The 18,023-nt window shown below is 38.1% G+C and overlaps 1 protein-coding gene across 1 annotated transcript in view; it reads left to right on the top strand.

The window, feature by feature from the left end:
* The window catches only part of Lrrc69 (leucine rich repeat containing 69), a 99,741-nt gene that overhangs the window by 16,267 nt on the left and 65,451 nt on the right, over positions 1-18,023 (top strand). Inside the window, exons 4-5 of the mRNA XM_051198007.1 lie at positions 1,996-2,191; positions 7,077-7,148. Of these exons, the coding sequence (XP_051053964.1) occupies positions 1,996-2,191; positions 7,077-7,148 (268 nt within the window). The remainder of the gene's footprint in view (positions 1-1,995; positions 2,192-7,076; positions 7,149-18,023) is intronic.

Genomic DNA, 18,023 nt, shown 5'->3' on the forward strand with positions numbered 1-18,023 from the left:
GGTGAAGCCTGTAAACAGAGCGGATTCTTTAATAAAGCTGGAGTTACAGGTACTTGTGAGCTGCCTGATGATGGATACTGGCCAGAACAGTGTGTGTCTTAATTGCTAAGCTATCTCTCTAGCTCCAGTGGGAGAAATTGCTTTGCCTTTCCAAACATTAGCACTTTCCATCTTTACAATGAAGGTGATAACATTTACTGTATAAGGTGGTTTTGTGGTGGAGTAGTATCTATAAAGGCTTTTTAAGATTCAGTCAGTTCTTGAAAGCTCAAGAGATGGCTAGGCAGTTAATGGCAGTGACTGCTCTTACAAAAGGTCTGGGTTCCTATTCCAGCACCCACATCCAGCAGCTCACAGCCACCTATAACTTCAGAACAGGTGATTTGCCTTCTTCTGGCCTCTATGGATACCCAAGCGGTTTCCTCCCGTTCCCAGCCCCAATTCCTCTTTTCCTCATTTTCCCCCATGTCTAGGTATCTTTGACTCTTCTCCTCTGCAAGTTAATTTCCTTCCTAGTTTTTGGTTTTCAAAATTTATTTTTTTTGTTTTTGAGATTATAATATAATTACATCATTTCCCCCTTTTCTTTCCTCCTTTCAAGTCTTCCCATATAACTCCCTTGTTCTTTTTCAAATCTGTAACTTATTCATTACTTGTGTTAAATATACATAATATATTTATACACATATACATAAATATATTACATACATATATATTTAAATATTCTTCAAATATGTATAAGATCTCATGGGATTTTAGTTTACATTTCACTGATGTCTAATGATGCTTCATTCACTGATGTCTAATGATGCTTCATGCCTTCTCATGTTCTTATCAGTTACGTCTGTGTTTCATTTCTCAATGCATCCATAATTCTATTTTTAAAAATAGTTTTGACTGAGTCCTTAAATTTCTATGTACATTTTAAAATTGATTTAACTTCTATACAAAAATTGAGTTTTCTTTGGATTTCTTATGGAATCTACATGTCTATATTGGTACTATAAGCATTTTTTCTTCACATGAACATGCTATAATTATTTTAACTACAGTCTCTTACATGTTCTCAAGTAGGTCTCTCGTTTCTTGTTAAATGTTTTCTTATTTTATGTACTTTTTATTATTATGTCATTGTAAGTGGCATTTCTTAAGCCTTTTCCATGCAGTTATTTATGGCTACATGTAGAGATACAATGGGATTTAAACATACTGAATTTTTACGCTCTCACTCTAATTGTAATACTTTAAAAGTTTTAAAATGTGATGTTATTCTTGAAGGGGTCAGGTTTTTTATTGTGAGCAACATAATGGCTAATTCTTTAGTAATTCTCTTTTTATTTGCTTACAGTGAAATAGGTTTCATTATGGAACTTTTTCAAACAAAAATTTGGTTTTGTCCCCCCCCACCTTTTTCCTGTCTCTCTTCCTCTTATATGCCTTTCCACCCCAGTAACATTTTCTGTCTTTACTTTTGTCAGAGTCCACCTAGTGTGTACTAAACTGTGTTGTTCAGAAGGGCATAGTTTGTGTTCCAGCCTATTTTTCATCTTCTGCAACAATTAAGCATTTCACCTGTTGCTACACTCTTTCCTTCTCTTTCTCTCTCTCCCTCCCTCCCTTCCTCTCCTTTTACTCTGTAGTAGTTGTTGGGACAGCAGTATAGCCTTGGCTGGTCTGGAAGTCACCATGTGGACCAGGCCGGCCTTGAATTAACGGGTCCACTTGCCTCTGCCTCCCGAGTTGTTGTGAATATAGACATTCACACTTAGCAGAATTCTCTTGTGCTTGAATCTAGATATTATATAGCTGTCTGATTTATATACTTTTAAAAATTAAGTTATGCCAAAGATCTTTATAGTAGTTCCAATCAGTTGACTTAATAAGATTCAAAGGTGCTCCAAGAAAAAAAATGACACATAATAAGAGACACTTTTACAATGGACTTTCTTTGTCTGATGATCTTGAGTCTCACACTTTTCCTGTTTCTTATTTTAGGCTAAGGAATCTTACCTGCCTAAGCATCAATCATAACCAGCTTACCATGATCCCTAGAGAGCTTTGTTCTCTTGAGAAACTTGATGAACTGCATCTTAACTACAATCAGCTCATGTGCATCCCGGAAGATATTAAACACTTGAAGAATCTTCAGCAGCTTTATCTGGTCAGGAACAACATTGAAGTTTTGCCAGAGGTAAAGAAAGAAGGGCCACCCGTTTTGTTACTGTTGCTGTTGGAGAAGAACTCAATTAGCATGATAGTATCATGAATGATAAAGCACTTCAAAGTTCATTTGTTTGGATAAAGAAAAAGGGGTGAATCATTTTCTAATACATTATAAATTATGTGTATGTGTACACATGTATATGAAGGTAATAGTGTGTTTATATTTGTGTTACTCTCCTCTTAGGCTCTATTTTAATTTCTCAAAGGAGGTCTGGGAGAATGAAAGGAGCCCTTTGAGTGAAAGATGGACCTAAGACTTCTGAAGAATAGTCTTAACATAAAACTTTCACTGCTTTTGTGACAGTTTATGTCAAAAAACAGTCTCTTTGGATTTGAGTGTGTTTACAGATAAGCAGATGAGTGAACAGAAAATAACCCAAGGCAGCTTTCAGTTTTATAGAGAAAGCTTTTTTTTTATTATTAGAAACAATCTTATTTTACATATCAATCTCAGTTCCCTTTCCCTCCCATCCTTCCATGCTCCCCACCGACCCCCCATCCCAACCCCTTTTTGCTCCCCAGGGAGGGTGAGGCCTGCCATGAGGGATAACCAGAGTCTGTTACATTATTTGTGGCAGGGCTTAGGCCCTCCCCCATGTATCTAAGCTGAGAGAGTATCTCTCCATAGTAAATGGGCTCCCAAAGTCCATTTGCACACTAGGGATAAATACTGATCCACTGCCAGAGGCCCCATAGACTGCACAGTCCTAACTGACACCATGTTCAGGAGGCCTGGTTTGGTCCTATGCTGGTTTTCCAGCTGTCACTCTGGGGTCCATGAGCTCCCCCTTGTTCAGGTCAGCAGTTTCTGTGGGTTTCCCCAGCCTGGTCTTGACCCGTTTGCTCATCACTCCCTCTCTGCAACGGGATTCCAAGAGTTTGGCTCAGTGCTTAGCTGTGTGTGTCTGCTTCTGCTTCCATCAGCTACTAGATGAAGGCTCCAGGATGGCATATAAGGTAGTTATCAATCTCATTATCAGGGAAGGGCATTTAAGGTAGCCTCTCCACTATTGCTCAGATTGTTAGTTGGGGTCATCCTTGTAGATCTCTGAACATTATCCTAGTGCTGGCTTCTCTTTAAATCTATAATGGTTCCCTCTATTATGGTATCTCTTTTCTTGCTGTCCTCTATTCTTGCCCTGATTCAATCTTCCTGCTCCCTCATGTCCTCCTCTCCCCCTCTCTTCTCCCCTTCTCTTTCTCCTGACTCCCTCTCCCCTCCCCCTGTGCTTCCATCCCAATTAGCTCAGGAGATCTTGTCCCTTTCTCCTTCTCTGGAGGACCATGCATGTCTCTCTTAGGGTCCTCCTTATTTCCTAGCTTTTTGAGTGATGTGGATTGTAGGCTGGTAATCCTTTATTCTATGTGTAATATCCATATATGAGTGAATACATACCAAGTTTATCTTTTTGTGACTGGGTTGCCTCACTCAGGATGTTTCTTCTAGTTCCATCCATTTGCGTGAGAATTTCAAGATTTTTTTTTTCTTCCCCCATTGAGTAGTATTCCATTGTATAAATGTGCCACGTTTTCTTTATCTATTCTTCAGTTGAGGGGCATCTAGGTTGCTTCCAGGTTCTGGTTATTACAAATAATGTGCTATGAACATAGTTGAACAGATGCCCTTGTGGAATGAATGTATATCCTTTGTGTATATGCCTAAGAGTGGAATTGCTGGATCTTGAGGTAGACTGATTCAAAATTTCTTGAGGAACCGCCATACTGATTTTCAAAGTGGCTGTACAAGTTTGCCAGCAGTGGAGGAGTGTTCCCCTTTCTCTACATCCTCTCTAGCATAAACTGTCATTGGTGTTTTTGATTTTAGCCATTCTGACAGTGTGAAATGGTAGGTATATCAGAGTTGTTTTAATTTGTGTTTCCCTGATGGCTAAGGATGTTGAGCATTTTCTTATGTGTCTTTCAGCCATTTTAGATCCCTGTATTGAGAATTCTGTATTTAGTTCTCTACCCCCACTTCTTAATTGGATTATTTGGTGTTTTGGTGACTAGCTTCTTGAATTCTTTGCATAGTTTGGAGATCAACCCTCTGTCAGATGTGGGGTTAGTGAAGATCTTTTTCCATTCTCTGGGGTGCTGTTTTGCCTTGTTGACTGTGTCCTTTGTCTTACAGAAGCTTCTCAGTTTCAGGAAGTCCCATTTATTAATTGTTGACCTCATTGTCTGTGCTAGTGGTGTTATGCTCAGGAAGTTCAAGGGTACCTCCCACTTTGTTTTCTAAGAAGTTCAGTGTGGCTGGATTTATGTTGAGGTCTTTGATCCATTAGAAAGCTTCTACTTACTTTTAAAAGCTTGTTTTTGTGAAACTTATTCAATAGGTGGAAGTCTTTATTGGGACAATTACTATTTAGGAAATGCATTTGAACCATACACTTAAATTTAGATTGATATTTTATGCTGTTACAGAAATAAGCCCACTAGGTCTATGAGCTGCTCATAATGACATCAGCATTTAAAAGTCTAACAAAGAATTTCAGAATTCATAAAAGAAGGCATACAGTTTAGAACTGGAGTGAGTGCTGGCATATGGAATTCTCTATTATGTTCCTAAGCATTCTACTAGAAGCATTAGTCCAGCATACTCCTTTGCATATTTGTGTGGTCCAGGATGCTCACGTGCTGACTGAATTCATAACCTTAATGTGATGGAGCAGGAAGTGCTGGCATTGAGGGGAAGATAGGTCACCAGGGTGAATTCCTCATGAATGAAACTGTCATCCTTATTCAAGAGGTTTCAGAATTAGGTATGCTTGTACATGCCTGCAATCTCAACATTCATGATCAAAAGCTCTGAAGCATCCTAGTTTGTATGTTAAGATTGAGGCTACCCTCAATACATGAGACCCTGTCTTAAACAACCAAACCAAACCAACCCAAACCAAACCAAGCCAAACCAAAACACCTTCAGAGACTTCATAGGACAGTACATCTTGTGACAGTACAGCAAGAAGTTGGCAGGTTCCAACCCATCATAGCCCTACCATGCTGGCACCCTGACCTTAGCCTTCTACATCCTGTAAAGATGAGAATACATTGTTATTGTTTGTAAGATTTGCAATCTATAGGTCTTCGTTGCAGAAGACCAACTTATCTCTTCTTCTGAAAATCTACAAGATATATTCACATATATTAAAAATACTGACAAGTCCTGAAGCCAGGCTTCTTAACTTTGTTAAATTAGAATTTCCTGAAGCAGTGCCTTGGCATTTGCCTTGGTCATAGTGGGCAAATGAAAATTGTTAAACATTTCATTGTAATTCATGTTCTCCTTAGTTTTAAGGAATGCCAACCTTTAGTTTTGTGCCTACTGTGTAATTTTGGATGTGTTTGCTTTTCTCTTCTGTCTAACATCATTTTCTTTTTGTTTTCATACTGGTATTGTGTGTTATAGCCTCATAAATTCCCTCCTCTGTGAGTCTTTTAGATTTGCTAGTGACTCAGGTCATCTAGGCAAATAAAAATTGTCCTTTACATTGGACATAGTGATTTGCTTGAGGATAGACATAAGACTTAAACTATGTAAATGGGATAAGTTCGATGGATATATGGTGATAAATGTGGTCTTTCTGCCTGCCAAATAGGAAGATCCACATCTAAGGACTAGAGAGATGTCTCGGTGGCTCAGAGCACTTGATGCTCTTACAGAGGACCAATTTCCAGCACACACAAAGTAGTTAACACCCATCCATAACTTCAGTTAACAGGGGATCTCTAGTTTCTGTGGACACTAAACACAATGTGGTTTACATACATGCATGCAAGCAAAACACTCATACACAGACACATATACAAAACTTAAAAATAATTAAAAAAATAAAAAAAATTTGTATCCTGGAATCTTCTTTGTCAGTCCTTTTTGTTTATTTTCTGATGTTTTAACACTCTTCTCCATTTACAGTTCTATCCCAGGAACAGTGTCCTCTTTATGGAACAATTTCTGTCCGAGACTGTGTCTTGACTTGGCATTTCCAAAGATGGAAATGTAAAGTACACTCAGTACTGCAGAGTTGTCATTTTTCCTCAGAGAACACAACTGGTGGTAGCATGCAATACAAAAGATGAAGACTATTGGATATGGCTAGAGATATACCATTCACCTAGGGAGAAGCTCTGCCACCAAAAGCAGAGCATTGCAGAAACATTTCTACCATAGTTGAAGTCACTTAATAAATTATACCACCATTTTTTAATTTAAAAAAATTTTCAAGTTTTTAGGTTTTAAAACCCCAGTTTTCATTTGCTTGTTAATAGAAATACCAGAAATAAGATGGCCCATAACAACCATGTGGTTACTGTGGTAACACACAGTTGCGATGACCATGTAGATAGAATCATGTATTTTTTTTTTTCTTTATGAAGAAAGGGTTGTGTTATCATAGTACTTAGGAAAAGATAGATGTAGTATAAGTCCTGATGAAATTATCATTACAGAAAGTATTTCAGTGTTATAGCTGTTTCCTGTTTCATGGGTTTCTACTTTAATGTAGGTAGTGTCTAAGAGTGATGACTGACAATTAGGCTGTTTGAGTTCACGTAACAATCATAGACATATATCATTTCTGTTTAGAAGAAGTGGAGAAATCAAAATACAAAGAGATCTTAGGAACTTGCATTTGACTATACTTGGTAAGAGTGAGAAGTGAGTTTAGACCTAGAAGCAGTTAGCTTAGAATATGTTATGTTGCTCTGGAGTTCTCAGAAGAAATGAGGATTTGTAGATATTTGACAGTCCTTAGAGATTTCTTTGGGGAAAACTGTTTTGATGGAGAGACACCTCTGTCAACTCTGAACTAAAAGTTAATGCTTAAAAAACTCTCCTTTGTCTTCTGACACAGGGACTTTGTCATCTTAAAAAACTAAGACTCCTGGACATAGCTGGAAATGTTATTCAGATATTTCCAGCAGGCGTAAGTACAGTCAATTTTTACTCTAACTAAAAAATCATCCTGTTTATATTATCGGGAATAGAAAATATAAGCAGCCAGTAAAAGCTGTAGCAATTGGAGTCTTGATGTGTACAATGACTCAAAGATTTTCTTTGTTCTAGAATTTCAGGACCCATTCTTTCTCGTCCTTTTCCGTGTGTTCAGTGCCTGCTGAACTTGCTTGAACTAAATGAATGCAGATTGTTATCATAAATATTTAATTTATCAGTTATGATTAAATTCTTTGGTTATTACATTTGGTCACCCCTGATTTTTGAAGAGACTGCTATCCTGGATAAAAGATTTTATCCCATATAATTAATGCAGAGGTGACCCTTTTGTTAGTTGTTCTTAAGCCATTAGCTATAAAAATGCACTTACTTTTCCATTTGGAACTGAATTTTGACTTTGTCTCATTTCAAATAACAGAGACAGTTCAGTTTTGACAATTTCTAACTTTGGTGAAAGAAATAGCTGTTTTTCACATTGCATTTTTATATCCAAGTGAACATGCTGGAACATTTAAGGAAATAACTACAAGTCGCCATTAATCTAGAAAGTATTCAGTAAATACCTGTGGATCCATTATTTTTTTTCCTTATTGGTTGATTCAAAGTGTAGTTTGTAGACATTTTAACCTAAGAAAAAATTATTTTATATTGAAAAGGATAAAAATATGAAATGAGTTCAAACTATGCTTTAGAAAACAATGCAATATTCTGATTGTGGGAAATATATTATAAAACCTTATCTTTTTAAAGTTAATTACTGCCTGATCATAGTTTCTGTCTATTCCTCCTCTTGCCCCAGTCCCTCTCCTAACCTTTTCTCCCCACAACCATCCTCTCCTCCTCCTTCCTCTCCAGAAAAGTGCTAAACGCCTTATCTTTTAATAGAACAGTCTTGATACAGTACTTTGGTGTGGTCCAACCTAACTCTAGAATTTAGTTAGCTTATCAACTGAAATGTCGTTAGACAAATTTCCAACCAGATAAATTTCTGGTTCTCTTGTTAGCATCTAGCACAGCATTTTACAATGAGGCATTTCTCCTTCTTTCGGGACCCATCATTCTACTTTCTGTCTCTGAAATTGATTACTTCGTGCATTCCACAGAGGTAGATTTAGCCCTTTTGTGGAAGGCTTGTTTAATTTAGCACAGTGTCAGTCAAGTTCATCCCTGCTATAAAGAGTTGGGTTTCCCTTTTTTTCTTCTAGACCGCATTATAGTCGCTCATACCACATGTGTGTGTACAGTTTGCTTATCCATTGTTCTGTGGATGGACACTTGGAGTGTTTCTGTCTCTTGCTTAGTATGAGAAGGACTGCTGTGAGCACTGAACTTTTGTTCACTAAGTTTTAGTTTTTCCTTTCAGCTTCTCTAATTATATACTGAGAAATGGAATTACTGAATTACATGGTCCTTCCCTATATTGTTATCTTGGTGCCACGACAGAACACCAGACAGAGCATCTTAAGGAAGAAGGGTTTGTTTGTTTACAGTTCAAGGGTGCAGTCCATCATGGTGGGGAAGTCATGGGATCAGGAGGGTAAAGCATGTGCTGTCATGTATCCATAGTTGAGCGCTAGTGTTCATCTCTCTCCCTATGTAGTCTACTGTTAATCTCTCTCCTATGTATTCAGGGGCCCAGGTATCTCTCTTATTTATTCTAGTGCTCCTCTCTCTCTCTCTCTCTCTCTCTCTCTCTCTCTCTCTCTCTCTCTCTCTCTCTCTCGTATGCTACTGTTTATATCTCTTAGGTATTTTGTGCTCGTCTCTCTCTCTTATGTATTCTGGGACCCAGCCCATGCAACTGCCTTCAGACTGGGACTTCCCATCTCTGTTAACTAAACAACCCCTCCCAAGATGTCCACAGGTGACCCAGTCTAAGTAACCCTACACAAATATGCCCAAAGTTTGCCTTCTTGGTGATTCTAGAGCCTTTCAAATTGGCAATAAAAAAAAGTCACTTTGAAAATTCTGAAGCAGATAATTGGGAGCAGAGCTCAGATGAGTTTCATATACTATCTTATTTCAGAGGGATTATAGAAATTTCTGAAAGTGCATTTGGCATATATCATGTCAAAGGCACACTAAAATTATTGAAAGCAAGAGTATTTATAAACAAAAAAGTTGGTATAGAATCTCTTTTTAGAAGAATATAAGTTAATGGCAATACTAAGGTGGATGCTCAGTGTAGCTGAAGAACAAACACTATATAGGTTTGTTTATTTAATAAGTGATATTAAGTTGAAATTCAAGAGATGTCTGAGTTCACATTCTAATATGAACACAGACTTGAAAAGGGTATCCCTTTAGATGGCCTTTGCTACAGTGGTACCACAGTAGATGTGACATTGTAAGGGTGTTGTGGAAGGTACAGTTGTATCACACTGTGCACAGAGTTAAATCAAGACTCCAGTAAAATAAACCATGGAGTCTTTACCAAGTCTTTGCTGAAAACATGTACTCTTTCATATAATTTGAAACTATAAATTTTTAACAGCATAGTAAAGTGAGATAGTGATGTTATGTTAAGGGAAGCAGTCTCCTGTACCAATTTGTTCAAGGGTACTTCCCACTTTCTCTTGTAAGAGGTTCAGTGTGGCTGGATTTATGTTGAGGTCTTTGATCCATTTGGATTTATATCTTGTGCATGGAGATAGACATGGATCGATCTACACTTTTCTACACACCAGCATCTAGTTATGCCTGCACCATTTGTTGAAGATGCTTCCTTTTCTTTGTAGCATTATTTTAGCTTCTTTCTCAAAAATCAGGTAAGAGGTGCTTTTAACTGCTGAACCATCTTTCTAGTCCATCACATGCCCAAATGTGATTTTAAATCAAGAGTTTTTTTTTATACAAGTAATAATGTTAACTGGAAAGCTCATTACAAGTCTGCGCCACCATAACCTGCTTAGCAATTTTCTGCTTATAGAGAAATTTGGGACTGAGAATGTAGTGCAGTTGTTACAGTGCTTGTTTAGCAGGCCTGAAACCTTGTTTCATCCCCAGCACTTCTATGCCTGTGTGGTGGCACACTGCTGTGGTGCTAGCGGAGCTAGGACAATCAAACATTTGAGGTCATCCTTGGTTGCGTAGCAAGCTTAGGCCAGCCTGGAACATAGGAGGTCTTGTTAGACAAGCAAACCAAACGCAAAACAAAAAGTGAAGCTTTAATAGGAGGAAACGTTCATCATATAAAAGGCATATCCATATGTATATGTAGCAACAATTAATGAAAACAGAGACCATACATTTGAAAAAGAGCAAGAGGGGCTATGGAAAAATTAATTCTTTCTATCAACACTTTAGAGTTGTTTAGTAATTTACAAGTGTTCGAAACAAATTTTCATGTGTGCCAGGCAGTGGTGCTGCACACCTTTAATCCCAGCATGCCATAGGAAGAGCCAGGTGAGTTTGAGGCCAGCCTGGTCTACATAGCGAGTTCCAGAGCAGCCAGGGCCACACAGAGAAATCCTGTCTCAGAAAACAAAAAAACAAAACAAAACAAAAAAAAAAAAAAAAAAAAAAATCTGATGTTGTGCAATCCCCTGGAGAAGCAGACTGGGCATCATACCTATTTAGGACTAAATGTCTTGATACTCCAGAGAAGTCATTAGAAGTTGCCCTCCAGCTTGAGTACACAGTAGAATAAATAGTTCAAGCTTACATTTTCTCATGTCAGTGTGATAGCCTGCAGCTTTTCTCTCCCTCCTTCATCCCTTTCTCTCTTCTCCCTTCCTCCCTCACTGCCTCCCCCTGCCCCCGTATATTAAAACATGTGCCTGAAAACCTTGGGAAAATACAAATTCTGAAATTTTCTCGGAAGATACATCTGCATTCTTCTGGTCTAATTTTGCTATGTAATAAAATAGGGACAATCAACTATGCCTCTGGAAGAGCCCCCATTCTCAGATCTTTTCCTTTAGTTCTCTTGGTTCCTGTAATTCTCTTTCCACTCTTGAGTAGAACACTAGGCTCTTCAGTTCTCTGTTTCTGTGTGTCACTTTCCACTCTCCAGTAAACACGAGGTTTCTAATTGCGAGACTGTTTCTGAAAATAGGGCCCCGTGGCACTGATCTCCAATCTCCTTAGACTTTCTCAGACTGTTGGGAGCTAGTTATCTTGATGTCCTTTTCTGTTTTCAAAAGAAAGTGACTTCTCTACCCATAGCCGATGATGCCTGGTTTTGATCTGCTCTATTCTGAGAAAAGTTTGCTGGGTTGTCCTGGACCCTAGATTCTGGCTTGATTACTAGATACTGGGGATTATTTACTTTAATCTTCACCTGATACCTGTCTGATGCATGAAGCCTAAATGTTTCATGGATGTTTCCAATATCTTTAGTTATTTTATATTTTTGTGCTTATATAAAGTAAAGCAATTCACCTTATTAATTAATGCATTTATGTATGTTTGTGCATGTGTATGAATTTGTGCACTTGTCTGTGGAGGCTAGAGGTTGAAGTCAGATGTCTTCCTCTATGATTCCAATCTTATATATTAAGTCGAGGTGTTTTATCTGAACTGAGGGCTCACATAATTTGGCTAGTCTAGCCAGCTGGCATGCTCTCAAGAACCTCATTCTCCACCTTCTACATGCTGGCATTACAGGTAGGTATATTTGTTGTACTGGAGATCCTAACTCTGGTTCTCACCCTTGTGCTATAAGTTCTCTCCCTGCTGAGCCATCTTCAACCACCCCTGTTTCCTTTTGAGTGACTCTTTTATCATTTCAAAATGAGCTTACATTCATTCAATAGAGGAGTTTCTTTATAGACCAGTTATAAACTAATATGTTCATGACACACATGTAATCCTAGGAAGACCATTTAATTTAGTTTATAAGGTTATAAGGAACTGTGAACTGGAGTGCTTGGAGCATTGCTGTTATATTACAAATATGTCCATGCCCATGACAAGCATGTCTTTAAGAGTCTAGAAAACATAACCGAGTTATGGGAAAGAGACTCTTTTAGAGAGTGAAACTGAAGTGTTTAATTCATATCCAGACTCCTATCTGAAGCTTAAAAACATTTTCAGAAAAGGTTTAAAAAATAGCCTTAGTACATAAAAAAGATGTTAAGGAAATCTTCCTAAAGCTGTGGTCAAGAATGCCTCCCAATATTTCCATGATGTGGCAATTTGCATTGAAGCCTCCAGTTTGCTCTGGGCGTCGAGATGCTCCAGTCATGCATCTTGTCCCTTAGCTTTTCCTCTGCAGAAGTAACTTTAGGGATGCATTTGGTGTTGGGCCTCCATGCTCCAAGCTTATTTGCTTGTGTTCTCCTCTTGTATATTAAAGGAACCTATGTCCTCTCCTTGAATCTCTTTGAGAACCTTTCTAAAATTTGACTGATTTGAAAATAACCTATTTTTCTTAAGTTGTCAATGCTCTCTCCCATGGCTGAGTTTATTAGGAGATATACATTTAAAACAACATTCTGTGACCTTTAAAATAAAATGGGACATGTGCCAGCGCTTTACTAATGCAGAGCTCTTGTGGGAACTGGTTTTATGTGAGTGATGTAAGCGTAGCTAAGTGATGTCAGACTCGTGTGTTCCAAAGCCTGCCTGGGTGCTTTCCTGTCACTGCTTTTATGAGGCTGAGCTCATGTTCTGCTGTTCCTTGTGTGGGGGTGGGTGAAGGGGAGTGTGCTGAATTATATGCTGTTGCTCATTTTACTATTCCAATCCTAAAACTTCATGAGATAGCCTTCCTTTGAGATGAAAGCCTAGAGAAAATTCATAAAACATTACTCAGCAGGCAGTGATCATTTTGTTAAAAATCAGGTTTAAATGTTGAGTGCCCAATTAAGTTTGGTGGTGTAACTGTTTTTATTTTCTCTCCTTAGCTAAACTTAATAATCTGAGTTCTGACCTTTTCTATCTATATGTGGTTTTACTGGAATTAAAGACAGCCTGGTAGTGGATGCCTATAAAATGGAAATCTGTGAAAGGATCCTGTTTAATGGGACATGGTGGCTTATCCACCAGTAGTTAAACACTCCACAATTTGAGATTTCTCACTAGGTTGTAAACGATCTGACTTAGAAGATTAAAAAGATGTCTTGCTTATGTCCAAAAATGGAGATTCCCACATTTAAATAACTCCTATCTCCTTGTTGAGGGACGAGGATGTGGGCATCTACTTAGAAAATCAAGTTGCTCTTTTCCTTGTCATTAATGTTTGAAAATCAGGGTCAGTATGTTTTGGAGACTAACCCTGATCATAAATAAGAAGAACTTTCAAGAGAGGCTGTGGGACCTGGCGGTACACAGTAAAAGGAAAGGTAACAGCTTGGGACCTACAAGACCAAGTTCTCAGCACAAAGGAGACTGATTTTCCCCAGAGGGACAGAGGGCAGGGATAAGGGACAAAGGCAGGAGACAGAGGATGAGGAAGAGGAGTAAGGAGTATTTGTCCTGGAGGGACAAAGGACTGTGTCTGGATCGAGAGGAGACAGACATGGCGTATGGGAAAACGGCAGTTTGTAATGGTGCTGGGGAAAACCCTGTGTTAGGACAAGGAGTTCAGTTTTAGGTGGGCATGTTAATTGGGTAAACCAAAGGGGGCTTTTGGTTTCTGCACTTTGGTAGTCAGCCTCAGGAGGAGGAATTGGTCAAATAAGGGAATAGACCTTGGTGGCTAGCTTTAGGAGTGTATCCAGTGGTTTTTTTTTTTTTTTTTTTTTTTTTTTTTAGCAAGGCAGAGGAAATGGCAGAGAAGGGCAAGGCCTGCCATGCTCACACTGCTGGAGCTGGCCAGAGCGTCTGGTCAGTTGTAGAGTGCTTTCCCCATATTTATTTGTCCCCCAGCATAGCATAAAATGAGGAAACAAATCCCACAAAGAAAGGGTCTCCTGAAACCTTATTACTCTTCCTTCTATGCTGAATTCTCTCTACATGTCTGCCTGCACCCCATCAGGAAAACTCAATGATTACAAGTGTATTTTCTCTCTTCAGTGATGTATTTCCAGCACCTGGAACAGTCCCTAGACCATAGTAAACTATCAATAAGACCTGGCTGGAGACAATTTTGTTTGCACAGATAGGGGAATGACACCATTGGCACCCTGAGCTAGAGGCCAGAAATTCTACTAAACATTTTGTTGGACATCAGAAATATTATCTGGCTGGACTGTCCATGTTGAAGTTGAGAAGTCCTGGTTGAAGGGATTCTGTCATCCTAGAAGTTAGTAAATCTATTTATTATAAACTGTATGATTGTCAAATAGATTCCAGAGTGAGAAAGAATAATCAATGATGCTTGCTAAAATTCTCATGTCTCAGCCTCATGCTCACATATCCTGAGTCATAGACATGAATACTAATTTTCTGCCGTTCCTACCCCTATATTAGTTTTGATTTGGTTCATGTCTCCATGATATGCTTGTTTTTATTCCTTTGGGCCCTTCTGTAGCCATACAGCGTATACACAAATTATGGATACTATAAAAATTAATTTAAAACCACCAATATAAAAACCTCTTTCCTTAAGTAGCAGTAGCATTTAGTCTATGTATTGCTGAATTAATTTGGACTTAATCAGCATTTTACAATGGACTTTTACATCTGTGTTCCTTTCTCACTTTGCTTTTTAAAACCTGGAAATTTTTATAATTCCATTTTGACAATTAAAACAATAGTTCTATACAGTTTTAATGTTATATCTGACTAACCATTAACAATTTACTTGCTTTGTGGGGATTAATTTCCTCTTCTGGGGAGTGTAAGAGCCTCGAGTTTGCTTTCCAGCGTCATTTCAGAGTGTCTTGTTGCCAGTCCTACCTGCTGTGTATCTATCTCCCAGGCTTCACTGTATTATTACACACGCAGGTGGGACCCTTCACTTTGAAACTTTTCATCACTAGCATTTCTTCTCTGACCTCTGACCTCTGAGAGGAATCAATCCTATTGACTTCCGGCTCAGAACACCTTCTTGCCTTTCCTTTCCAGTGAGCTTACGTTATCCCAGCTTTAACTTCAACCCTGGATTTATTCTTGAAGAATAATTTTTACCGTGTGTAGGATCTAGATTAGCACGATGGCTTCCACCAGCTTCAGTATTTCAGATGGCCTCTTCTGTCTCGTAGTGTTCATTGCTGCTCTAAGAGGCTGTTGGCTTGGCCCAGGCTCAAAGCTCGGGCACATTCTCCACAGTAAAGCACATCTGCTTTTCTTCTCCTGGCAGCTTCTAAGGTTCTTCCCATAGTTTTATTATTGATTTCAATTATGATGTTTCTATATGTTTGTTTCATTTTGTTTTTCTTGCCTGGAATTTATTAGGCTGCTTAAATGCATTTTGTGCTAGTTACATTTTATCAACTTGATAAAAACTAGAGTCATCAGGGAAGAGGGAACATCAGTTGTAGAATTGCCTCCAACATACTGATCCATAGGGGTCATTTCCTAGATTGATATAGGAGGGCCCCGAACAAGATACGCAGCACCATCCCTCGACAGGTGGCTCTGGGTTGTGTGAGAAAGCAAACTGAGTACACCATGCAGAGTTAGCCAGGAAGCTGTGTACCGTCTGCAGGTGGCTTCCCTTGGTGATGGCTGAGAGCCTGCAAACCAAATGAGCCTTTTCCTACTTCAGCAGCTTTTGGTCATGGTATTTATCAAAACAATAGAAATCCAACTAGGAAAATACGCTTTTCATTATTCTGAGACATTCTTAGTCATATTCTTTCCAATGTGGCTTTTTCTCTTTTCTCCTGTAATTTAATTTTATATACTTTATAATTTTTCATTGTTTCACCTTTGCATCTTATCTCCACTCTGTGTCATTCCTTTCCTCTTTGTGTTTAATTCTATATTTTCCTCATATTTTTATAATTCTATAACTTACTTTTTAGCTATATTTAAATATTTTTAAATCTGTTTATTTTTTCCCCCCAAGTTTATTTAGTGTGTAGTTTCTGTATGGTTCTTTTTTAAATCTACTATGGTACTATTTATGTTTTTAACTGGCTTTATTTTCTAATCATGATAATTGCTGCAACTTTAATGTCTAAGTCTAATAAATGCAATAATGGAGGAGACTATTTGGGGTACATATTAGCTACATTTGGATTATTTGTTATTAGTGCAGGTTCATTCACCCCGTCAGTCATGGGTATCCACGAAAGTGCCATTTAGCTCAGTGCAACTTTTCTTTCTTTCTTTCTTTCTTCCTTCCTTCCTTCCTTCCTTCCTTCCTTCCTTCCTTCCTTCCTTTCTTTCTTTCTTTCTTGGTCACTACAGTTTATCTTTATTTAGCCTCTAAAAGCCACCACCATTTACAAAACTGAGAGATTTATACTGAATATAACTTAATGACTGTTTCACGGCTATTATTAACAGCTCTCTTGCATTTTCATGATGATTTTTTTTCTCTTTTTTTGTTCAGTGGTACTTCCTAAAAAATATAATTTGGACTAGTCATAAATATCTTTTTGCCATCAGATAATATGCTGTCAGTGTATCCATTTCTAAGCATTCACATTTGTTATGGTGTCTTCATTCTTTTTATTTATGCATAAAGAAGTAAAATAAAAATACAACATGATAAAAAATTTAAAACTGCCTTGGCACTATATTATAGGATAAAGACTCTACAGAGATACCCTTGAGTGTGTTTTCTGTGGGCCATCTCTTTCTGGGCATGTAGCCGGCCCTTAAGATTTGTTTCTTTCACCAGTGAGACTTCTTTGGAGAAAACTAAGTTTTCTTTTGCATGTTTCTAAGTGAGGGATGGGGAATGCATCCACTTCTCCTTTTAGCTCTGGGATCTCATCTGGAGCAGATCCATGCTGGCCCTGTGAATGCTGCCTCAGTCTCTGAGTTCATATGTGCACTGATCATGTTGATTTAGTCAGACTTCTTATCTGGGTATCCTTCATCCCCTCTGGCTCTTATACTCTTTCTACCCTTTCTGCCTCCTCTTCTGAAGGTTTCCATCTGAGAGGAGGGATTTGATAGAGACATCTCATGTAGGCCTGAGTGTTCTAAGATCTTTCTCTGCATAATGTCTGGCTATGGGTCTCTGTGTTTGTTCCCATCTGCTTCAGGAGGAGTTTCAATGATGACTGAGCAAGGCACTGGTCAATGAGTTTAGGGTAATGTCATTAGGAATCATTTTATCATAACATTGCATTTTCTTCTTTTAGACCAGTATTATTTAGTCTGTCATTTCCACATTTTGTTGGCTGCTTCTCTGAACACTGGTGGTTTTTCTCTCACAGAAGCTTTTCAGTTTCATGAGATCCAATTTATTAATTGTTGCTCTTAATGCCTGTGCTAAAGGTGCTCTGTTCAGAAAGTCTTTCCTGTGCCCTTGTCTTTTATATGTTAAGAATTTCAGTGTTTTTTTTTTTTTTTTTTTGTGGATTTTTCCTTTGTGTATGTAGTGTCCTTTCTTATCTCTTCTGGTTAGTTTTTGTTTGATGTTGATTTTGTCAGACATTAAAATGTCTATACCAGCTTGATTCTTAGGTCCATTTGCCTAAAATATTTTTTCAAGTTGTTTATCCAGAGTTGATGTCTATCCTTGATGTTAAGGTATGTTTCTTGGATGCAGTGAAAGGAGGGATCCAGTTTTGGTATCCATTCTCTTAGTCTGTGTCTTTTTATTGGTGAATGGAGACCATTGAAGTTTAGTAGATCAATGAGTAGATCTCTGTATCTGTCTGTCTGTCTGTCTCTCTCTGTTTCTCCTCTTTTGAATTGCTAGTCAGGGATTATTAATTTCTTGTATTTTCGTAGCTGTGCTTCACCTCTAGGTTTGAGTTTTCTTTCTAGCACATTCTGTAGGGCTAAATTTTTTAAGATGTCAATTAATTTTTATTAACAGAATGTCTTATTATCT

This window comes from Phodopus roborovskii, unplaced genomic scaffold (assembly GCF_943737965.1).
Source record: "Phodopus roborovskii unplaced genomic scaffold, PHOROB, whole genome shotgun sequence".
NCBI lineage: Eukaryota > Metazoa > Chordata > Mammalia > Rodentia > Cricetidae > Phodopus > Phodopus roborovskii.